Genomic DNA, 25,896 nt, shown 5'->3' with positions numbered 1-25,896 from the left:
AAACTGATGTGAACCAAATACTACTACAGAATGCCCATTCAAAGTTGCAATCAATAGAAGGGAGCTGTGTCTCTGTAGTAATCACAGGTCAAGCGATACTTTGAGGAATAACAGATCAGATGAGTTGCTGACGTTACACCTGGAGGGTCTCCTGCAAGAGAGACTGGTATGTAGGCCAGACTTTTAACGGACGGTAGGCCTACGTGTTAATCAGTCTTAGATTAAACACACATAACTTAATTGCTGGCTATCGTTAGTACTTTTTGCGCCATAGAACACAGGCTTGTAACATTAAATCTAGCCTATAAGATATTTAGCTGTCTCTCTTTAGCTGGCTAAACTTGGACATTTCTTGCCTAGTAGTCCTATGCCTTATGGTTAAATGGTGTAGTAGTCTGATATATACTGTAGATCATCATTATCTATTTGAATTCATTTTATTAATATAATTCTTTTTGGTGCCCCTACTTCTTGTATATAGCATGTGTGACATGTGTGTGACCTGTGTGCTTGTAGCGGCAGACTAGAACTGCCTTATGGCTGTTCTTGGTGACTCACTTCCTGATTCTCAAAAAATGAAATATCAGCCCTTTTGAGCATGGGTGGCACTGTTTAAGAAGAGTGATCACTAATATCCTTCATGATAATCTTCATTATAAAAATGGAAATGCGTGAAACTAAACTTTAAAGAACATAATGAGACTTTAAAGAACAAAGTCAAAGTCAAGTCAAAGTCAAAGTGTTTATTATCGCATACACCAAATTTCTTCAGCGCAGCGAAATGCTTACGACTTGGCAGCCAACATCTACGCAGTAGACGGCATACAACAGGTAACAAAAATAACATATACCAAAATAACATATACCAGAAATAACATATAACATATAACACAATCTTTCTGAGAACAATGTGTTCCAAATATTTTGGAAACAAAACTAAAGTATTCTATACAATAGTGAACAACTGAAAATATGTTAATCTTTACTGCTTAACAGTAGGTTATTAATACGTTTGTGATTCCATTCATGGTGTCTACGAAGACATGGTTCTCTTGGAATATTCCCGTTCGTAGTTATACATTGAACCCATATCAGGGCAATCTTAGCTTACATATGCCATCTTTTGACTTTAATCAATAATACAATGATTTGTCACATTTACATCTGCTAAGAATCTATCAAGTACTTAGTGTAATTTGCCTCTATTACTATACCTGCCATGGACACCCAAGTTTGTATCATATCCCTTACCTGACATTTAGAAGGGATGTGAAATACTTGCCTTTCAATATGTCAATTAGTTATTGGGTGAAATCAATTTTAAATTAATAGTAAAATTCAAACTAAACATATACCATAACAGCCTCTTCCACAAATAAGAATAAGGTCATTCCTGGAAACATTTGAATCAGTATGGTCTACATATGTTAAAAAACAAACAAAAAAAGATTTCTTTGAGGAATTTATTTTAATTTGCTTGTACCCTATCATACTTCTAATTGCAATGGCTTCACAACAGACTACATATTTAACAAACAGTAATATCAAATCATTTTCAGATTACAATTCAAAGAGATTTGCCCAACAGAACAGAATAGACAAAGCCCACTCAAGATTCTCATAGTGCATGAGGTAGACAGATATTGAGATAGACAGCCCACTCCAGGTTGTGTCAACTGTTCCTTTCCACGATCGCAAAGATCAGGGCGTAACCAATTCAGGAAATTTGTCAAAATCTTTCCTGTATGAAACAGGACGTTTAAAAGACAGCAGTCTGCCCGTGGTCTGAATCACTCTAGCTCCTGACAACAATGAGGGGATACTCCCATGCCAGCAAGCGTGTGAAAGTGGTGGGGCTTCTAATAGTCACCATCATCGCCATCACAATCATCCTGTCTGTGGCCATCCTCAATACCACATCAAACGAGCCCTGGGACAAATACCGGCTGCCTGACACTCTCAAGCCATCCAAATACAATGTGACTCTGTGGCCTCGTCTGGAGAAGGATGATCACGGCATATACATCTTCACAGGCCACTCTACTGTGGACTTTGAGTGTGTGAAGGAGACAGACCTGATCCTCATTCACTCCTACCAGCTCAACCTCACCAAGTTCAGCGGACATCATGCAACACTGACTGGACTGGATGGTGCAGCTGCACCAACTATTAAGACAACATGGCTCCAGGAGACGACAGAGTACCTGGTCATTCAGCTCAACGGCAAACTAGTCCCAGGAAAGTCCTACCAACTCCACACCAGATTCCAGGGAGAGCTGGCTGAATACATGATTGGGTTTTACAGAAGCCACTACACTGAGGTTGCAGAGACAAAGTAAGAAAAAATGACCTCAATTACTAGGGCTGAACGATTCATTGCATTTGCGATTTAATCGCGATATGATAGAACGCGATTTTCTAACCGCAACGTTCGCGATTAAAAACGTGATCTAAAAAAAAAAAAAATGAAAAATATTCAATATCCACCGATTTGTTGTTCTTGATTCTGTAATGAGCAGTTCAATAACAATTTAAATTGTGGGAAATAATATTTTACACTAAATGTATCTAATATTGTGTTGGTCATATTGAACTCATTCATTACGATTTGTTGGGAAAAAAATTAGGATAAAATAAAAAAATCTCATATTAAATCGCAATCGCAATATTTTGGGGAAAAATCGCAATTAGATTATTTCCCCAAATCGTTCAGCCCTATCAATTACACATTTCTACACAAGTTTTACCGGTGAACTTGCTAAAGACTTGATAGGATTTTACTGGAATGGATTCTATGAGAGATCAGAATTGAAGTAAGTAAAGTAAGTCAAGCTATATTTCTTAGACTACTAGTAGAGTAGCGTGGCATCAGGTTCACAATCCACTTTTAAAGTGCTCTTATAAAACAATTGGGTTCTATTGAATTATTTAGCTGTTTCTGATTGGACAAGAGACGTTCCATGAGTTGGAATATCCCAGGACATCCCAACTCAGACTTTTCACAGCTAATAATAAATCACTCCGGGATGAAACATTCTATAGCACGTTGATACAATTAAGCGATAACCGTTAATTCAAAGTTCTTATAATTCCAAAAGACGTTGACAATGGAACAATTTTTTTGTTGCGGAGAAACAATGGCGAAATAAAACATTTTTAATCAATAACTTCGTGTTTAAATGTTAATTGGTTGACTATAAAATTGTTTTATAAAATCAATATAGTACTCGTGCGAGTGGGGTAGGTAAGGGATATTCCCACGGGTGTTGTTGCCTGCGCCACTCGGCCTCCGGCCTCGTGGCAACGGCCGAACACCACCCGTGGGAATATCCCTTACCTACCCCACTCTCACTCGTACTATATTGCTTAATTAGAGTTGACCTCTGAAATGAGCAAGAAGGCCTTTCAAGAGAGAGAGAATGCAAAAATGAAACTTTCAAAATATATATGAAATGAAATGAATAAATATGGGTTTCAGAGTTCTTGCCACAACCCAAATGCAACCCACAGATGCTAGGAAGGCTTTCCCCTGCTTTGACGAGCCAGCCCTGAAGGCTGTCTTTCACATGACTCTCGCCCACAATCACAATACTGTAGCCCTTGCCAATGGCATGGAGACTGGTGAGTTTGGCACACCGTAGTTCTGTGTTAAATCTACTATTGGTGAGTTTGGCACATCATAGCTGTGTGTTAAATCTACTATTGGTGAGTTTGGCATACCGTAGCTGTGTGTTAGGGGTGTTCAGGCACTGGGGTCGTAAAGCGCCTTGAGACAATTGTAATGTTTTGGTGCTATAGAAATAAAATTGAATTGAATTGACCGATCGCCAGGGCCCCGCCCCCTTAGTTATTGTTGCTACGTCCGACACAATTCCCGGAACTGTCAAGCCAAAAGCCATGGCGAGTACGGGGACAAGCGCTATAGCTGTCAGTGTGAGTGATGATTTTTGGAGTAATACCTCCACGATATTCTCCAGATCAAGGCAAAAGGGACTGCAATATGCAGTGGAAGGATATATCCAAAATATTAAGATCAACAACGAAGTGGACACAACAATAATCGAAGCAAAAGCATACAAAAAATGAGAAACCCCACGACCCCTTAATTAAATCCAACCAGCACAGCCTTGTAGACTAGTCATGTTATTTCACCACTGGGTAAGATCTGTATATAATATTTCAAGCTAGCTAATAACCTACAACGATTCTTTATTCTTATTATCTATTCCGTCTCTGGCGAGAGACTCTGGAGGTATCTATCTATCTAGCTAGCTAGGATGGTGACAATCTAGAGAACAGTACAGTAACGTACCAGTGTGGATCAAGATAGCTGCTAGTAACGTTATTGTTCAAGGGATGTGTGTGCATGTTGCTGAAAGTATTTCACAGTCACTGTAGTGATAACTTGCTTGTAAAATGATTATCCTGATCTAATGCTATGGCTTTGTATCAGATCGCCAGGTTATTGCTCTCAGGTTGTGCCTTATGCTTACATTGGGATACTCAGGAGTAGGTTGCCCATTCACAAAATGCTACAAAGATTAAAATAAAAAAAACTTTCTGTGGGATATTTTTTATGTTTAGATGAACATGGATTAACTCATCAGTTTGAAAGTCTCACTCAGGAAGGGTAGACTAGGCGGGAAACAGTAACTCAGCCATAGACATGATTCACTGATCTTAAAGTCAGCACTAAAAGCACGACACAAGACACATTCCAAGAAACCATACAGTAATGTATCAGTATCTGGCCATGTTTCTGTTACGTGCCTATTTTAATTGTGATTCAGCTGTGAAAACAAACGTTGGTTTGCCTAATTTCGTAATAAGATGCTTTTTTTCTATACCTTTGACATGTGTTCCCCTTAAATCTGTCCTTCATTAGAGACTGTCAACACCACAATGGAAGGGGTCGAGGTGTCCATAACCACTTTTGAACCAACACCAATAATGTCCACCTACCTGGTGGCTTTAGTTGTTTGTGACTACGACTACATCAGGTCACCAGAAGGGGCAAAAGTCCTGGTAATCTCGTCTCCCCTAACTCCCTGTCATCCTTGGGCACACACGCCCTCCCTCTTAGGTCCACAGCTCATTGCTGCCCCCTATCCATTTCCCTAGATACTGCAGTTTTATCACTGGTACACTCCTGCAGTCCCATCCCTTATTCTTATTCTTATTCTTTTTACTAACTTGTAGTTCTTATAGTTACATAACTATCACCTTAAACATGATCAAATAGGTGTCAATGCAAGAAAACTAGAAATGTTGGGGAACCATTTGACGTTATACCATTCTCTAGTGGATAGATGCCTCATAGGACATACAGTATGGTGCAATTTTTTAAACGTTTAAAAAAAGGTGGATTTTTTTAACCTGGGCCTTATTTTCCCTTCTTTTTGGGTCCAGTAACTGTATAACTTTGGGTCAATAGTTGTAAAAAACTGTTATTAGTTCTTCCAACACCAGACCAAACTGATTTTTACAGTTATTGAGTTAAACAAACACAGGTCTATCTCTGTAGGGACCCTTTACATGTTGTCAGACACTTATAATAACATTATGAGCCTGTCAGTGGCGAAAACAAGCAGTTTACTTTGACACGGATTGCTTGCGGTTGCAGATTATAGCATTCTAACTCAATTGATCGTTTCTGTCCGAGGTAAAAATGTGGACCCAAAAACATGGAAAAAATAGGGTTAAAAATAGCACAGTTAAAAATAGTATAAGTATTTTTTTTCCCTCTGCATCATGCCTTCATGTGTGTTCATGTAAATTGCGAAAGCATCCTTACTTTACGTGCTCCACTTGTAGGTCCGTGTGTGGGCACGCCGGCAGGCCATCGCGGAAGGTCAAGGGGACTATGCTTTGGAGAAGGCAGGGTCCATTCTGGAGTTCTTTGAGAGATACTTGAATGTCACATATCCCCTCAAGAAATTAGGTGAGATTTCTAACTCAACAGGTGAAGTATGCTGCAGGGCAGGAATGTTCATTTCAGAACATTCTGATGTGGCGGGCGAGGGGACGGGGACTGAAATAGGTGTGTCTGTCTGTCTGTCTGTCTGTCTCTCTGTCTCATTCTCTGTGTCTATCTGCCTGTCTGTCTGTCTCTCTCTGTCTCATTCTCTATTTCTATCTGCCTGTCTCTCTGTCTTTCGCTCTCTATTTCTGTCAGTCTTTCTGTCTGTCTGTAGTCTGTCTGTCTGTCTCTCTATGTCTCATTCTCTATGTTTATCTGCCTTTCGATCTGTTTGTAAGTCTGTCTGTCTCTCTCTCTCATTCTCTATGTCTATCTGTCTGTCTTTCTTTCTCTTTCTCGGTCTCATTCTCCATGTCTGTCTGCCCTCTCACAGATCATATAGCTGTGCCTGACCTGGGACCTTTGGCAATGGAGAATTGGGGGATGATAACCTACACAGAAAAGGACCTTCTTTGTCACCAGAATCAAACAGAAGAAGAAAGACATAGTGTGGCCAAGCTCATAGCCCATGAGGTGGCTCACATGGTAAGGTGTGGGTGACCAGAGTCGTATCTCAGGAACTGGGAGACTCCTCACCAAGGAGTCTGATGGTGAAACAACTAGACAAGAGCAAGGCCCTGGGGGCAGATCTATTTGATGCCATATGTAATGCAATGCGAGGCAAATGTGGCTTCATTACATAAGTAGTAGTCAACATTTTGAGTAAGGGATGGCAGGAATGGGTGTAGGGCTAATTAATCTTACCCATGACCCCGGATGAGCAAAGAAAGCGTAGGGAGGAGCACTGACCCAACAACACCATGTCATATCAAAGAAGAAGAGATCATAGGAGTGAGATGCCAGCCACAGGCTACTCAGCCCAGGCTGTTGGCAGGTGTATAGAATCACCTGATTAATTCAATTCAATTTTATTTTACTTATATAGCGCCAAAACAATCAAATTGTCTCAAGGCACTTTACAGAGCCCAAGGCCACAATTGCGCAATTACGCCCATGCTCCACCCAAAGGCTGGTGCAGAGGAGCGTAACATTATTATCATGTAGTTGTCCATCACTGTTTTGCGTAGGGGCAGGCAAGAATCTGTGTAGGGTTAGTGTTTGTCATCATACTGTGACAACCCTCAGCGCCCCCTATTGTCAGTGTAATGGTCTCATCCCTCGAAAGACACAGACTATCAGTCATTATGACACAAACTCATCCGCACATTCTGACAGTCACTGGCGCGCGCGCTACACACACACACACACACACACACACACACACACACACACACACAGACACACACACATCCTCTTCCATACACACATTTACTTTACCTGCACACTCCAACCTCACTCTGTAATTGCTGCCCTTTATCCATCTATGCATCCACAACCAGTAGACTACTACCCTAGACTCCTGTATTGTTAGAGATTAATACAGAGTTGGAGTTTAATTTCATTTGGTGGTTGTGTTCCGTTTCTGTTGCTGTCCGTACTGTAGCCTGGGCCGTAGCAATGCTAATTAGGGCCGTAACAACACAAGCACGGAGTTAAATGTCTGGTGTAGTCAGCATTAGCAGGAAGAGATTTTTTCCTTATTTTACCATTCCCCCTCTCTTTCTCCTCCCCTCTTTCTTCCTTCTTTCACTTGTTCTTCTTGTTGCCTTGAGGTGTCTGTAGATAACTGCTCAGCAACTACTTGTGTTCAGTCATATCCAGACACATGCGCGTGTGTACATTAATGACTATGTATTTGCATCATGTGTTTGCAGTGGTTTGGAAACCTGGTGACGATGAAATGGTGGAATGACCTGTGGCTGAACGAGGGATTTGCCACCTACTTCTCCTGTCTGGGCCTTGCAGCATTTGAGCCAGATGGGAAACTGGTTCGTCTGTGTGGTCTCACCTTGATTGTCTTAATAAGAACAATAAGGACATGAAAACTTTTCCACTGTCAGTTGTCAATAACCCTGTTGTCTTGAGTGCTGCCCACGATGAATAGTAAAATAGTTAGTTTCGTCCTTACTTCTGTGTTAACTGATGGAACAGCGGATTACCTAAATACTGTTCATAAATTGATGTTTCCACTATAATTGTCTGATTCTGACCTGATCGTTTTAATACTGTCCATAACATAGTTATTTATTTGGTGGTTATTCCTTCCTAGCAGTTTCTCATTTTGCGAGAGATACTTTGCTTTCGTATCTGCATAAGGAGCATAGTCCTCATCGATGGGGTTCGCCATGTTCCTACAGTAGCCCAGAAAGGACAAACCAAAACACTGGCCCTAGAGAGGGCCTTTTGCGTTTTCATGGCACCTGACGATCATCATAGCTTCTCCTACACACTTGGAAAGGGAGAAGTATTCAGTTGGTAGCCTCAGCATCAGATGTCAATAAATCCTACAGACTGTGCCTTTAAGTACAGATCTTCAATCTACGTATACAAATCCATTCTGACTTCTACTGCAGTCCTTATTCGGAAACTTTTAGGCAGGAGTGCACTGTCTTACTTGATGTCCCTTCACCTATTAGTGGTCATACAACACACCTTTGATCTACACCTACATGCTTGTCAACTATCAATTCTACAAACTTTGATTTTACAATATTCAGCCTGTAACATAACGTAAGGTACATATAAACTGGGAAATGCAACCTTACCTTTCTGAACGCTATCAGGGATAGTTAAGTATGTATATGTATACTCTACAATAAGATCTAATTGTCCTGAATGCTGTTGTTATTTTCTTATTTATTGTTATTTTCTTGTCAATACTCTACAGACAAACCAAAGGGTCTGGAATAACATCTGGGGGGCATTTATCGTGGATGAGGTGCCCGACTCCCACCCTCTTTCCTTCACTGAGGAAAGCATGAACACTCCAGATGAGATCAACGAGGCTTTTGACGCCATCACCTACAGTAAGGTAAGCCACCGACTGCATCACCTACAGTAAGGTAGGCCACTGATTCCATCACCTACAGTAAGGTAGACCACTGGCTGCCAGTAGCTGCTCGCATTAAGTTCAAGTCACTTATGCTTGCCTACAGAGTGCTTACTGGTTCTGCTCCCACCTACCTAAATGCTCTTGTAAGGGCAAATGTTACACCCAGGACGCTGCGCTCGTCTAGTGAGCGTCGTTTGGCACTGCCGTCCGTGCAAGCACGGCAATCCAGACTATTTTCATTTGTAGTTCCACGTTGGTGGAACGAACTGCCTAGTACTACCAGAGCAGGGGCGTCCCTCTCTACCTTCAAGAAGCTTTTGAAGACCCAACTCTTCAGAGAGCACCTCCCCTCCTAACTGGCACCTGACTAGCGCTTAACTTGCACTTCAGCAGTTACATTCCTGCACTTCTTTTTCCTCTTTTCTAGGTTGTTGTTTTTCTAATTCTCATGTAAAGTAGAATTTATTGTTACACCATGCTTTTTTATTGCTCTTAGCTTGACTGTTCTCTCCCTTGTACGTCGCTTTGGACAAAAGCGTCTGCTAAATGACTAAATGTAAATGTAAATGTAATGACTCCATCACCTACAGTAAGGTAGACCAGTGACTTCATCACCTACAGTAAGGTAGACCACTAACTGCATTACTGACTCCATCACCTATAGTAACTACATAATGCTGCTTTAAACGTTGAGTGGGGTCAATCTGTAAGATCGGTCCATTCTTACTGTTTTGCATCTTAAGTACTTTGCCTCTGCCTCATCCATGTGCAGAATCTTTATGTGCAGAAATACTGAAAAGAATATTTCTTCACCATGGTAAAAAATTTAAATGACAATCAGTCAGCAAGTGTGTAAGATTATTTTCTGAGGCCATAATGTCATACCCAATATAATGTTCTGTGTGTTATGAAAGGATGTGTCTGTCCTGGTCGTAATAATGTGTGTAGGTTGTGGCAGGGTGCTTTTGTAGCTAATCTAAAGTGTGTATGCATGTATGGCATGGTGTGTCTGTGTAGAGGATGCTTTTGGAGTTCCATAACTAGTTGTTGGGTATGCTTGATAAAAGCATACCCAACATATGGCAAATTGTTGCATAGTGTTGCTTTAAAGCAGCATAACGGAGGAATTGCTAATCGCTACGAGATGCTAGCGGCTAAAACTAAAACTTGCTTTGACACTATGACAAACTAGTTAGTCAACAACTGTCCTAACACAGTCAAACATCAAGCAAGTGCAACACAAGACAAAGTAAGATGGCAAATAAGCTACTTACTAGTTCGGCAGACAGTAGAAACCGGGCGGCTTCAGGCAAACCTACAGAGCGCAGTAATATGCCTACGGACCCTGGTATGGCAATGGTACGGAGGCGATTCTTCATATTAAAAATCATTGTAGCTCCCCAATTTTTTTTAAGCTGTTATTTTAAGGTAAAACTGCTTATCCTAACCCTAACCATGAAGTACAATTACTACATAATGCCACTTTAAAGAACAGGTCTCACCAAAGAAGATGGTAGGCAGAGCCTTGTTAGCTTTTGTTCTTGGTGCTATTCCAGAGCACATTTTCAAGGAGTCGTCTCCAGACTGTAAACTCTCAACATGTGATGCCAAAGTCACATCTGGCTCTAGGATCTGAATTGTAATTGTTTATGTTATGGCTTGGTCTGTATAACCTGATCTAACAAGTACGTGTCTGTGTGGCAGGGTGCGTCTGTGCTGAGGATGCTTTCAGAGTTCCTGACAGAGCCGGTCTTTTCCAAGGGTGTGAGTGTAAGTTTGAAGAAGATGTTCAGTTTCAGTTCACATTAACATCTGAATCATGCCTAAGATATGTTGTTAAGGAATGAAAAATATCCATGAAAGTCAATCAAAAACAAAAAGGCTTTTATTTACATACCTATATTATGACAACAAATCAAGTGTGACCTTAAAGCATACAGAAAATTATATTTTTCATTTTCATTTAGTTGTCTTCAGTTTCATTTTGTGAAACCTAATGTCTAAATATTATATATTTCAGATGTATTTACCTGTATGGACTCGTTTTGGAGGTGCATTTGATGTTCAATACAAAATCTGAATTTAAAATTCTCTTCCCACAGAACTACTTGAATGAGTTTGCTTACCAAAACACAGTGTCCACAGACCTTTGGAAACATCTTCAAGCTGTAAGTTAACATCCATTGCAATATTCATATTTGTGCAAAAATACAAGGAACTTCACTGAAACCAGTTTCCTTACTGGTTCCAAAAGGAGGTGGACAGGACTCCCACACTACAACTCCCAGACACCATTGAGGAGATCATGAACCGCTGGATCCTCCAGATGGGCTTCCCCGTCGTCACCATAGATACCACAACAGGAACCATCAGGCAAAAGCACTTCCTGACAGGCATTGACTCAGTGGTGGACAGGCCTTCCATTTACAAGTAAGGCTCGTTGACTGATTATTTAGTCATTCACACATATAGTTCATTTAAACCTGGATAACACAATACTAACTTGGAACAGTAGATCTTCATTATTTTGTTAGCAGATTAGAGCCAGATCTGCTTGAGAGTTGCTTGCTATTTGGGAGATTACCTAGCTATCATCTATTTAAAATACATGGGTAACATAAAGCTAATAGAGACAGAGTCCACTGTTCAATTTTAATTCACATTTATTTATTTATATAGTGTCAATAACAATTGAAATTTTCTCAAGGCGCTTTACAGAGCCCAGAGCCAGAACCCCCTTTGAGCAAGCACTAAGGTGACTGTGACAAGGGAAAAACTCACTTTTATGAGGAAGAAACCTTGAGCAGAACCCAGCTCATAAGGGGTACCCATCTGCATGGGGCCAGCCGGGTAGAGAGGTAGAAATAAAGGGGGGAGTTGCTTTCGGGACTCGCAAAGCTCTTATATTTTCTATTTCATTAAATGTGTTTACAATGACACTGCTTGACAGGCAATACGTTCTCAGAAAAGATTGGCATGGGCCATCATAAATTAAAAGATGTAAAGAACATTTATCTCTGTACCTTTGATGTCTTCTCTAAGCAACAGCAATTCTAACCATCACTGTGCCAAAATACGTCATGGTTTTCACAGATGCTGAATTTCAACACATTGTGATTTACCATCAAGTTCAATAAATATCCTTCTACATGATTTACCATCAAGTTCAATAAACATAATTCAGCCGTTAGCCCACCCAAAACTTTGCACTTTAAGAAGGACACACCTATAAATGCATATGTAAAACATGAAAATAGTCACTTTTTAATGCTTTGCGTCATCGTAACCCTTTAGTACATTGCAAACTATTAAGGTTTGGGTCATTTTCCAACTAAATCAGGAAGTTAAAACATTTAACATTTCATCTCTTTGGAAATAGATAAAATCATTATAGTATTATTAATTGTCTTTTGCTCAGATGCTTTAGGACCCACATCAGCTGATATATTTTCATAAACATATTAACTTTAGGCCGCGCAGGTAAGCAAACTCACAGTGCCCTTATTGATTTGTGTTTCTATCGAACTCGAAGTCCATATGTCACTGACACAGCAGTGATCATTTCTGATTTCAGTTATGAGTGGTTTGTTCCTGTAACATGGACCAAACATGGTGTACCACAAGACCGTAAATGGCTGCTCTCCAAGTCAGGTAATAAATTGTGTGTTTGCCTGCAGTTATATTGTATGTTTGTAACCCCAGGTACACCAGTTGGTACTTAGTTTGCCTTCAACTGTGATATCTTCATTTTTTCAAACAAAGCTCAACAAAAAAAAAATAATCATACATGCATTAGAGTGTAAGTTCAACCCCAGCTCTGAGCCTAACTCCACCAACTGCATACAGCGGTTAAAGCAAAAAAAAATCCTGAGCCTGAACTTTTTTGTTTGTGGGTGAGTGGGAGGGGGGGGGGGGGGGGGTCGTCCTGTGGCGTGGACACATTCGCAGGGTCAAAAAAACAAACAAACAAACAAACTAAAAAACATTTAGAAATGAATGATTGCATGATTGATAGCTAATACTGTAGTTTTATATTGCAACATTTCCATAATTACTTTGTTCTAAAGAAATAATCGTAAATGTTCTTGTTTCTTGCTTCGTCGGCATTCAAGGAAAACATGCCGTTTTTTTTGCTTTTCCGAAATACGTCTTTTAAACTCTGGTGTTTTGCCGTGTGTGTTAAAATAGCTGGCATGCTGATTGGATATTGACAGTTTAGTCAAAGCATTTTTGTCTTCAGCAATTTTTTGACATAAATTCACCAGGGGTTGGGCGAGCCTGAAAGACAGATCGTGCTCTGCGATGAACGTGCACACACGTATTTTCAGGTCACACACACGGTCAGTTATTGATGCCGGTACATCAGCTGTGGTTGTTGCTCCCGGTAACAGCGTTGTGTGTTGGAGAGCGTGAACAGCTGCTCTATGAGCTGGGTCTAACTCATGACGTGGAAGAACTTTTTTCCCGCTAGTTGCATATAGTAGCTTTCTCGAGCACAAAGTGCAGAAGCAAGCACCTGCTTCTCTTAACTTCTTACACCAGCTACCAAAAGGCTTACTGTCCTTCCCTATGTCTTCTATCCATGCCCAGCGCCATTTATTTTTCAATCCTTTATCAACTAGGAGGGCATCTTCCCCAGGATTCATGAACTTACTCTCCATCCTACTGTCCTTCGATGTGATGTCTCTCTACTCAGGTGTAAGTGAATGTCCTACCATAGACTACATTACCCACAATTCTCTTATCACTTTGACTTTCTTATCTACATTTCATTCACTCGGTATTGGTCACCGCAAGGTGATAAATAAGGTGACGCATTTTTCCCTTTAAAACCACGAAAAACCCACATATCTGTCTCTCTGGCGGTGGGTTTACAACAGTAAACACCATTCATTTAAGAGATACCCTCTCTGCAGAAGAAGAACAAAGGACCACGCAACAACGAACCGTATTGAACTTTTGGCCGAAGTTACGAAAATACTTTGACTCGTTTAGTTGCAGCCTAAGATATACCGGTAAAATTATACTGCAGCCCAGCAGTGTTCTGAGTAAGATAAGGCGACCGGCTTCCCTTATTAGTTTCTCCACGTCGACGAACATAACTTCTACCTCCTTCAAGACCGTCTGATGCCCACCAAGGCCTGCACGAGTTTTCAGCTGACGAGCTAAGGAAGGACACGGACATCTCCCCCCGAACCTGCGTCCCGCGCTGTTCAGTTGGAATTCCGTAATACACCGTTTAACGCTGAGCAAGAGCGTTAATCAAGTAAGGCTGACATCTGGGCAGAGATTAGTCTCATATGTGTGTTAATATCTGTGTGAAAGTATCCTTGTTTTATTTCATTTATGATTTAAATGCGCACTTTGTAATTCACAGTTTGCACGGTTTGTAACCGTGACATTATCTTGCTTTCTTTTACTTTGCTATTGTTAGAACGTGCATGCACCATCTCTCTCTCTAACTCCCTCAATCACCATCTGAACGTATACACGTACACATCGCGATTTAAGTGCTGCTTATACATTTTGTATTGCGTTAAAGGCCTATAGCCTGGATTCTACCCTCGAGATAAGAATCCATTGTCTACTCATTGCATTTGTGCCCATCCTCCAACTTAAACTGGCGCCTAAAACAGGCAAAGCTGGCCTCGGATCTGCATTCGCATCCGCTGACCACCCCCAATCTAGGTGATGCCCTGCGCACTATATTCATTCACGCATATACTATCTATCGCCTGTGCGCTTGCGCATAGCCTCTCCCTCTTTCTCCAGTTAGCGCGTAACCGCGCATACCTGCACACGCACACACACACACACACACCCACACACACACAGAGACGAGGAGGATCTTATGCCCCCTCCTCTGTATTCCCAACTCCACTTTGTGCCTTGTTTCATGGTTATACTCAGTTGTTTATATGATTAGTATTAGCCATTAATTACTGTTTGTTACCTTCAATAAATTGTTTATTTAGACTTAAACAATTGTCTTGTCTGTTGTTGTTCCAATATTCCACTGAAAGCCATTTTCCGCCAATCAAGTACTTCAAATGCCTTCACTTCTCTGGTTGTTTCATGAAGTGTTATAGACTTTGTAGTGATATTGTAGTACTATAGTATTGTGATACCATACTTAGACTGTAGCATAGTGGTACAACTAGAGCTTTTCATTGTTTTAGTAATTTAATTATAAAATATTAAATACTAAATTTAATGATTATTAAATTTTATGAGACTGATTTAATTAAACTAATGTAGCAACCCCGGTTTCACCTACATAATTTGGTGCGACCCGTGTGAGGATTGGTATTGTTGGCTTCAGTGATATTGTTGCAATAACAAATAGGAATCCAACCCCCTGAGTAACTCCAGGACCCTACCAGGTCCATTGAAACTGCTAAGGCATGTATCAAATGTGGTTTTGAATAATTTTAAGTGTCGTGATACTAACTGTTTAATACATACTAATTATCTAACAGTCCCTGTTCCAGCCACACTGTAAGTTTAATTAGTGGGAGTCCATACTTGTGTTACCAGCAACCATTGGAGACACAAGTATAATTTTGTTACCATAGCAACCTGTACAATCAGTTGTAATAGTTGTAACAAGAGAGTAACTAGCATTTTAGAATTGTAAAAATAACACGGTAGTTACCTAGCCGTTGGTGTAAGTCACAGGTCAGAGGCCCTCACCTGTGCATCTCCTTGTTTTGTTATTAAGCATAACATTGTTGTAGTTTGCGTTGTGACTACTTGCATTAGCTTGCATTAAAAGGGTTTTAATTAAGCATCAGTGACTACGTCACTTGCTTACCAGGCGTAGTTCCGTGCCCCAGACTAGGCAGACAGGATGAGCCAGACCACCCCACACACGCCAGGAGCTGAGAGTAACCTCTCTCCTGTGGAGTCCGCCCAACTTTTTAAATTTGTGGCAGACCTCCTCAAAACCTCCCCTGATGAAAGGGAGGCACTTGAACAGATGAACCTAGATGAGTGTCAGTCCAAGATTGACGACTTAATCAGGCATGTTCATGATCCCTACCGTAAAGTCTTCACCATTAAAAGAGTGATAGGTAGATTATTCCTGTTTCATCACCAGAGCAGCCGCCTGGAGATAGAGATTCTCCGCAAGGAGAACCAGGAACTGAGTTCTAGTTGTGACAGACTAGACACACGCAACCAGAAACTACATGAGGAGCTCAAGCTCTCTAATGAGACACTGGTGACGTGCATTAGCATGCTCGATACTGAACGGTCCAACAGTGTAGCCGTTTATGACCAGGCCCCGAAGGAAAGTCGCGAAACAAGCGCCAGGGCCCTAGCAATGCTTAGAGCATCATCCAGAGAGTCAGAGGCAGAAGTAGAGCCAGTAGCTAGGAGAGGAGTAGAGTCAGACGCAGACACATCAGATTGCCTGCTTACCTCACGCCTCCCAGACAAACCTGAGCGCCATGCTGTAGCCCCCTCTCACAACCCAGGTGGAGCCAGGTCATGCCCACCAGCACCTGAAAGGCTCCTAAAGCCTCAGGCTGCTAAGAAGGAGAGAAAGGGTAAAAGTCACGCGGTAGCTAAACCTACACACAGTGAACCCTCTTCCTCGTCCTTTTCCTCTGATAGCTACGATGAGAGCAGCTCTCCCCTAAGGAACTCTTCATCTAGTAGCTCAGAGAGGGAACGCCCTAGGAGCTCAAGGAAAGCACGGAGAGGTAGTTCCCCCGCTCTCCGCATGCGTCAGCTTGATTCCCTCGCCGAAGATATTGAGCGATTTGACCCTAGCAGCCATAACTCTACCATAGAGGATTACCTCAGAGAGATTGAACACTCTCTCTCTGACCTACCCCATGTCACATCACGTGAGAAGCTGAAGCTTATCTGGAAAACAACCAGTGGAAGTGTTCATGCTTTCATCGAGACACAGACCCCTCGAATCCGTGATAAATATTCTAGGTTGTGTAAAGTTCTGCGTGAGGAGTACTCTCCTTACACTGATGAAACATTGGCAACCATCAGCGCCATCCAGATCAGGCAGAGAAGGACAGAACCCCCACGTGAATATTATGCGCGTTTAAGACACGCGTTCTTCCAAGGCAGTAGCGCCCCAGGCCTGGAAGAGCATAGGGCCTTTAGGTCACTATTCATACACAACCTCCACCCTTGTGTGCGCACGCATGTTGCACCGATGTGCCAACAGGGTAAACCCACCATGCGGAAGATTAGGAAGAATGCACAAAGGACATGGGAGACAGTGGTGCGCCCGGTGGACCAGCCGGATGAGGAGCCTAGAGTGCTCAATGTACAATCCACAGCTGGTGATCCGTTAGATTCGGAAGGCTGTGAAGTGCCGTTGGAGTGGCCAACCCAGAGAGGTGCCACCCAAAACCGCTTTCCACAAAACCACCACCAGGGTGGGTGGAAGAGCTGGCAAGGCAATGGTAATCAGATGTTCAATGGTCAACCTAGGAATGACATGAACAAACCAAATGGTCAGTACCCCCGCCGGGAACAGCCCTACCAAGGGAAGGGTAACCGCCAGCAGGGTCGTTACCCTCGCAAATTTAACAGAGATCGCTTCCCTCAGGAGCCCAATGATTGGTCTAACCATAGACCTCAGCGTGGCCATAGGGATAGGCAGACAGAGTCAGGACAATCAGAGTCAGAGAGTCAGATTTGGTCAGAAATTGATTCTCTGAAAGACCTCCTGATCGAGATTAAAAAGCAGTTGCCTGCTTACCCCACCACCCTAAGAGGGGGGTCTCCCACTCATCTGACTAAACAGTGATCCCTCGTCCCCCCACCAAAGGGTTTACCTTGTGGGAAGGGGGGAGAATCCCAGAGAAGGCGTAAACACCCACCGAGGACCTGAGCCCCTCTGGTGGTTAGACCTAACACACATAGGGCGTCTTTCTCACAGTTTTTGGGTGTTGGCTCCTCTCATTGACTGCCATCACGGGCAGCTCATCTTTCCAAACCCTGCCAATCTAGCAGGAGGCCGACAGGTTCAGTGTGACAGGATCGGTTGCCACTAGGAGCAGCTTAGCCCTCCTGAGATCCATGTCCTGACCACGGCTGATATTCAACATTCATATGTTGAATCCAATGTGGATGTACTAGACCCACAGAAGTCCCTTTTACGTCAACCACATGAGACACTGCGAAACGAACAGGTCTGCAGTGCCGACCCACAGAGAAAATATGGTTATCTATGCTCTCGCTGTCCACCCAGAAGTTCAGTTTCATCGGAAGATGACATAGACCCCTCACCATGTGAGCCATATCCTGGGTTCGAAAATGAAATCCAGCGACAGCTGAAAAAGGCTGACGCCCTAACTGGATATTCAAAGAAAACAGCTCTGCGAGCTTTTCTACCCTTTGAGCCGTCTCTACGCCAAAGGGGGGTGGATAGACACTAACACTCTAACTCCACCCACTAACCTTGCATGCCACGCTAACCCCATAGGCATTGCATACACACTACACAAACAAAAACAACACTACACGCAAAACTCAACACCATAGTAAATATTCCCAAAAGTTTCCAGCGCAGTGGTGTTCAGACCTCCCTCACACCGAAACCTGCCACTAACTTTCTCAAGGAATAGGCCTGTTAACCCTCAAAGCTAACACCCCTTCCTTCCTTTCCATGAATATTTTAAGTGTGTTTTAAGTTTGAGGTGTATGAATGTTGTTTGAATGTTTGTTGTTATAACACAAGGTATAGAAATGCCATCTGCCCAGATGTTCAAAAGCCTTTATGATGCCCAGATGTCAAAAGCCTTTTTACGAACTATTTGTGTCAGCAGGAATAAGAGACTTTGATGGACTATGGATTTATGGACTATGCACATTTCTGTTGCTCTCATGGACTACGAAGCAATCCCAGCCCTGAGACCAAAGGGGGGATGTAAGTGAATGTCCTACCATAGACTACATTACCCACAATTCTCTTATCACTTTGACTTTCTTATCTACATTTCATTCACTCGGTATTGGTCACCGCAAGGTGATAAATAAGGTGACGCATTTTTCCCTTTAAAACCACGAAAAACCCACATATCTGTCTCTCTGGCGGTGGGTTTACAACAGTAAACACCATTCATTTAAGAGATACCCTCTCTGCAGAAGAAGAACAAAGGACCACGCAACAACGAACCGTATTGAACTTTTGGCCGAAGTTACGAAAATACTTTGACTCGTTTAGTTGCAGCCTAAGATATACCGGTAAAATTATACTGCAGCCCAGCAGTGTTCTGAGTAAGATAAGGCGACCGGCTTCCCTTATTAGTTTCTCCACGTCGACGAACATAACTTCTACCTCCTTCAAGACCGTCTGATGCCCACCAAGGCCTGCACGAGTTTTCAGCTGACGAGCTAAGGAAGGACACGGACATCTCCCCCCGAACCTGCGTCCCGCGCTGTTCAGTTGGAATTCCGTAATACACCGTTTAACGCTGAGCAAGAGCGTTAATCAAGTAAGGCTGACATCTGGGCAGAGATTAGTCTCATATGTGTGTTAATATCTGTGTGAAAGTATCCTTGTTTTATTTCATTTATGATTTAAATGCGCACTTTGTAATTCACAGTTTGCACGGTTTGTAACCGTGACATTATCTTGCTTTCTTTTACTTTGCTATTGTTAGAACGTGCATGCACCATCTCTCTCTCTAACTCCCTCAATCACCATCTGAACGTATACACGTACACATCGCGATTTAAGTGCTGCTTATACATTTTGTATTGCGTTAAAGGCCTATAGCCTGGATTCTACCCTCGAGATAAGAATCCATTGTCTACTCATTGCATTTGTGCCCATCCTCCAACTTAAACTGGCGCCTAAAACAGGCAAAGCTGGCCTCGGATCTGCATTCGCATCCGCTGACCACCCCCAATCTAGGTGATGCCCTGCGCACTATATTCATTCACGCATATACTATCTATCGCCTGTGCGCTTGCGCATAGCCTCTCCCTCTTTCTCCAGTTAGCGCGTAACCGCGCATACCTGCACACGCACACACACACACACACACCCACACACACACAGAGACGAGGAGGATCTTATGCCCCCTCCTCTGTATTCCCAACTCCACTTTGTGCCTTGTTTCATGGTTATACTCAGTTGTTTATATGATTAGTATTAGCCATTAATTACTGTTTGTTACCTTCAATAAATTGTTTATTTAGACTTAAACAATTGTCTTGTCTGTTGTTGTTCCAATATTCCACTGAAAGCCATTTTCCGCCAATCAAGTACTTCAAATGCCTTCACTTCTCTGGTTGTTTCATGAAGTGTTATAGACTTTGTAGTGATATTGTAGTACTATAGTATTGTGATACCATACTTAGACTGTAGCATAGTGGTACAACTAGAGCTTTTCATTGTTTTAGTAATTTAATTATAAAATATTAAATACTAAATTTAATGATTATTAAATTTTATGAGACTGATTTAATTAAACTAATGTAGCAACCCCGGTTTCACCTACACAGGCATCTACGCAGCATAGGCAGAGCGATAGAGAAAAGTCGGTGGTCGAAGCACATTTTCCCAAGACCCGCCCCAATCTACTTCTGACTGGCTAATAATGTTATTTTGAGAGCGGGAGAGTCGTGCTCCTTTCATATCATTGGTAGACCAACTCATAAACTGGAAAGTGATGGGGATGATATTTTTTTTTAATATAAGACTTTTTTTCGCAGCCAAACGCTGCACCCCGGAAATCCGGCACGGTGCCGGAATACTTTAACCCCTGTGCATCATTTTGAAAAATGCTAAAAAGTGGACAAGGAGTTCATCTTTAATTATGTTATAATAATATTTATTATCCCGGTCCCTAACCGGTTGACTCGGTTGACCTCAGAATTGGCCTTGGATGATTTTAAACAGTAGATGGCGTGTTGAGCCAATTTCAACCCATAAAATGGACCAGATGTGTTTCATCGTAATACAGTCATATCATTTAGTTTACAGCTCAATAACACATTTAAATTTGCACTTTGTCTATAAATGATATAAAGATATAAAGACTGTTTTACACATCGATGTTCATGACATTTCAGATGTGCACGAGCCAATGAAGACGACCGAATGGATCCTAGCAAACCTCGACATAGTTGGATTCTACAGAGTCAATTATGACCAGGGCAACTGGGAACGCCTTTCGGCACAGCTAATCAGAGACCACAAGGTACACAAACCAGATTGCTAGATTTGCGAATATTTGAGTCAGTAAATTGAGTAAGAGAGAGAGAGAGAGAAAAAAACATGATGAAGGGTCTAAGGCAAGGCAAATTTATAAAATAGAATAACAACATTATGGAAATAGCCCCAACTGTGTGTTAATCTCTTTTGGAACACCTAATAGACAACATTTCAGCCTAAATAGAATCCATAACAGAATCCGTAAATGAGCCCAATAGGGTCAGATACCCGTTTTCAGATGAAGGCCGGAAATAGAGCTTAGATATGAAGAAATATAGGATGGTGGGTTCTTCTTCAAGGTGGTCTTCCAAAATTCACAATGGCCATTACCTGTGACTTCACAGTCCTTACATGCAAGAGAGAAAAAAATAGCTAGCCAACTTGCCTTGGCAGGCGACCACCAACTGTCCTGCTACAACGTTAGCTCCAACTGTTGAAGCTAAGGCTAGCTTTCTAATTCAAACTAATGACTCAATCAGCCGACTATCTGTCCAGTTTTTATTATTATTTATTATCCACACTGGATAATAAACTCAAATGTAACCTTCTCTCCATATAGTATCTAAATAAAAGACCCTATGTGGGACTGGGAAAAGGCAAATAGTTAACTTTACAGACAATGTTTAAGTCAAGCTCGTAAGAGTTTTTTTTGCCCAATTATAAGTGTGATATAAAATCTATTAAAAGCTGGTTGTTCTTGTAACTACCTGGCTCAAATAATGGTGAATATAAGTGACAGTACTATTTTAATCCAATTAGTAGCTACATTACGTCTATTGCTTTTGTATGGTGTTTGTGTGCATGTGTGTGTGTGTGTGTGTGTGTGTGTGTGTGTGTTCGTTCTGCAAGTGTGTGTGTGGTTTGTATAAGTTTGTACGGTACTTGGTTGTTGACTATGTCATCTTTTACTTTAGTAGATTTGGGTATATTGTGTAGCCTACAGATAATAGCCTCCTATACTGATGCATGCTGTGCTCCATCGTCTAGGCGATTCCACCCCTCAACAGAGCTCAGATTGTGGATGATGTATTTAGCTTTGCCAAGTACGTTTTTGCATTTTTAAATAAAAAATAGTCTGCAACATACAACAAATCAGTCACTGATGCAACTATGTTCTCTTTTTTAGGGAAAATATTATCGACACGGTCCTGGCTCTGAAAACAACTCAGTACCTGTCAAAAGAAAGAGAATACACGCCGTGGGAGCTGGCTCACAACCATCTGCGACACTATTTCCAAATGTTTCGCCAAACAGAAGTGTATGGGGCCATGCAGGTTAGTGTTTGGATTAAATTAATCATCTCAAAGGCTCAAGGCCCAGACAAGGTATTCCTGCTGCTGGCAACTCCAAGCAGTAGCCTAGCTTACTTTAGCATAGTTCTAGCCCAGGAAGAACAACATTATCCATTGCTTCGATTAGCAAAAACAAATGAATGTAATTTCCTATTACATTTATTCATATCACTAAACTGAACTAAAAATGCTATAATGTAGGTTTACACATTACATTTAGTGGATCATGAAGTCCAATTTGCTGAATTTGACAAAAAGTGTAATGGAGTAAAATCGAGGACTCTACCTTTAACAACCATGTAAAAACAATAGTTGATATGAACAAAATTCAAGTAATATTAAGCATTTAATGCAAGATGAATACTAAACACTTTAATTGTTGTTAGTTAGAGTAATGTGGTATTGATGTCATCTGGAAAGTGGTATTGATGAATTTAACTGATATCATAACAAAATCAAGCATTTAGCATTCGTCTTACCTACAGATGTCTTTCATTTAAGTCTCTTTGGAAGGGTCCACGTTAGCATTAGTGATAACCTGACCAAAGGAGTTTGTCTCTGGTATTCAAAATTACTTCCGATGCGTGTTTATGCGTAAATGACAAATTACCTTATCATATTTGTTTCAGAGATACCTCAGGAAGCAAGTTGAGCCCCTGTTTTTGCACTTCAAGAATATTACTGAGAACTGGACCAAAATTCGAGATGGACACTATGACCAGTAAAGCTATGCACTATGTTATCTCAAGATGAACACAACACAAAGAAGGCCGTTTATTTTGTATCCATATTTACAGCAGGGTTTCATCTGAACATGCTCAAGTTAATTACGTTTTTTGATGGCATTACCTTATATTGTTTTGAGGTAAAGCATACAGAAAGACAGTTCGCCTACTTTGCAATGGCACAACTAATCTGTTAAGCATGTTCTGTTATGTTGGCCTTTCAGTGTGTAAATGATACAATAATTGTATTCACAACTGTGCACTCATCATGCATTTGTACAGATTCCACGTGACAGCCTTCACCTTTGCCTGTGAAACAGGAGTGGACAGCTGTATGGATCTCTCCCGGGACTGGTTCAATTCGTGGATGAACGATCCACAAGACAACGTGTGAGTGTGATGTTCTCTCTGTACTGTGTCCAGAGAACACATTTTAAGCAGATACTGTGTTTTTGTTTACGGTACGGTGTCTTACATGTTTGTAATTTGTTTGTTTACTTCAGGATCCTTCCCAACCTGAGGCATACAGTATACTGTTGCGCTGTAGCTACTGGAGGGGTACAGGAGTGGGACTTTGTCTGGCAGATGTTTAAGAATGCCACTGACGATGCCCGCCACTTACATTATGCTCTCTCCTGCACTAAAGACCCCCAGCTGCTCAAGAGGTGTGTGTGTGTGTGTGTGTGTGTTTTCTGTAGTGCGACCAAAAGCAAACAGACCAAAGGTGGGAGGAGTGGTAAGTTTGTGTATGACAATGTGGGAAACATTACCAATGCTAAGGGATAGCCTAAAACTTTAATATAATGTCTACTGGTATCTAATCATAATAATCAACATAGCCAAGCATGGTTTGATATATGATGGGACGGATTACCTAAACCTTGTCTAAAGACGTTGCCTAAAGAGGGGGTTCTTGCCATTGTGTGTCTACAGTGTGTTAATAATTGTCTCTGATAAAAAGTGTTAAACTGGTATCAGCGATTCATTTTGATTGGTTGATTTGAAGGAGTCTGCAGTACCTTCTGGATCCTACCATGGGACATAACATTTCCTTTGAACGTCGCATCATGGAAACTGCTGACCTTGACAATCTCCAGCCCCTGGTGTGGAACTACATCAGAGACAACTGGTCCGTTTTGAAGTGAGTACGAGACCTGCTGTTGTCCTGCTGTGGCTTGAGTATATTGTTGTTTGTTTGTTAGTGTCTTTGATATTTGCTTGGAATTTGTTATGGTTATTTATTGATTTAGGTGGTTTACAATGTTATGTATGTGCGTGTGTGTATTCTTCAGTGATGATCATGACAGTGAATTCCTCCCCGACCTGATCACCGTGGTGACTGAAAGACTCTCCACTGAGTTTGACCTCAAACAGGTGCTGTATGTCAGATGCTCTCCCACTAAATTATAAGGAGGGAGTTGGAGGGAATGGCCGTGGCCCTGGCATTCAGTAAATTCATTAAAAGTTCTGAAAACATGAAATTAGATTTTGTTGTGTTGTTGAAATGAATTATGTTATTGTACTCTTCCTTTCATAATGTGTTGTTTTCACACAGTTTCCACTTGACTTGACATAGCCTAACTAGTATATTAGAAAAGGAATGGAAAAGGTTGTTGTTTAATTTTCATTCACTAAGAGAGTAAAGTAAGCAATTTGGTGTGCTTGTAGGTTTGAAAGGTCATGAACACTTCATTAAAGGTCCTTGTCATGGAAAAGTTTTGAAATGCTGTCAGTCAAACTGGGTGGGAGGCCTGTGTTTTTGGGCTGTGTTTTGGAGAGTAGGAGGGAGAATCACCTTGGGAGAATGACCTTGGAGGTATTGGAGGGCAGCCTGGAATGATGTTCTTCGTATCAATTGAGAACTAACAAGGTCCAGCGTCCAAGTGAAAAAAGCACATTCTGAATCCAGAATCAAAAAAACACAATTATATGGAATTTATTTTAATTTTATTTCATATTTTCTTTTCTAAATAATTATTTTGCACCAAATCATATTATTTTATAAGATTCTTTGCACAAAACTCAAATTTGTGGACATTTCAGACAGATCTTGTTAATTCTCGGTTGATGTTTTTTTGCTCTTGACCTGGCAAATTGGCAGATAACCTTGTGCCTGGGGACTATTTACTTAGTGTAGTGCAGGTTAACGTTTATCGGTGTTTATCACCTCATCTTTCATTTCTTTATTACTGCATCTTCTTGCCTTGGGTTTTCACTTGTTTCTGTGCCTTCCAAACGCAGCTCCTCAACTTCAAAGCAGCACACGCCACGACAGGCTCAGTGGCCAAAGCCCTGGATCAGGCCATTGAGAGGACAAAAACCAATGTGAAGTGGACTGAGGAGAACCAAGAGAGGCTGCTCCAGTGGTTGATCTCAGCAGCAAGACAACAGTGAACAAAAAGCCAAAAGTACATAAAAGCATTGGAGTATATTATGGTGTTTTATTTCCAGACCAAGTTCAGAGCATAATAGTATTGCCTGAATTAACCAGCCAATGCCGTACATAAATTAATGTTAAATGCAGATATTGCAACATAGCGTGACACTAGCACTAGGTCAAGATCAATACGATATTTGTATTTGTTGAAGTTTACAGTCAATGAATGTACAGTATGTAAACATGAGGCTGATGCCTGCCTGCCATCTTCCTGTTTGCAGTTTCACACATACAATACTAGTTCACAAATAAGTTTGAGACATGTTTTCTTGGTGGCTATATTTCTAATCAATAAAACACAGTTCATACTGTAAGTAGATTTGGATCTGTTATT

At 41.4% G+C, this 25,896-nt stretch overlaps 1 protein-coding gene across 1 annotated transcript; it reads left to right on the top strand.

The window, feature by feature from the left end:
• Positions 1-967: 967 nt before the first annotated feature.
• Positions 968-25,896, top strand: LOC105893034 (aminopeptidase Ey-like). Its single transcript, XM_012819372.3, has 20 exons — positions 968-2,335; positions 3,479-3,621; positions 4,886-5,025; positions 5,815-5,941; positions 6,354-6,505; positions 7,735-7,848; positions 8,748-8,891; positions 10,617-10,682; positions 11,015-11,080; positions 11,167-11,342; positions 12,487-12,563; positions 20,967-21,094; positions 22,096-22,151; positions 22,235-22,382; positions 23,030-23,121; positions 23,408-23,515; positions 23,629-23,790; positions 24,132-24,266; positions 24,418-24,499; positions 25,367-25,896. Exons 1-20 carry the CDS (start codon positions 1,812-1,814, stop codon positions 25,517-25,519), a joined length of 2,793 nt encoding a protein of 930 aa, XP_012674826.2. The 5' UTR covers positions 968-1,811; the 3' UTR covers positions 25,520-25,896.

This window comes from Clupea harengus, chromosome 20, assembly GCF_900700415.2.
Source record: "Clupea harengus chromosome 20, Ch_v2.0.2, whole genome shotgun sequence".
Taxonomy (NCBI): Eukaryota; Metazoa; Chordata; class Actinopteri; order Clupeiformes; family Clupeidae; genus Clupea; species Clupea harengus.
Note: the sequence above shows the minus strand (reverse complement) of the source record. Positions and strands in the feature narration are given on the sequence as shown.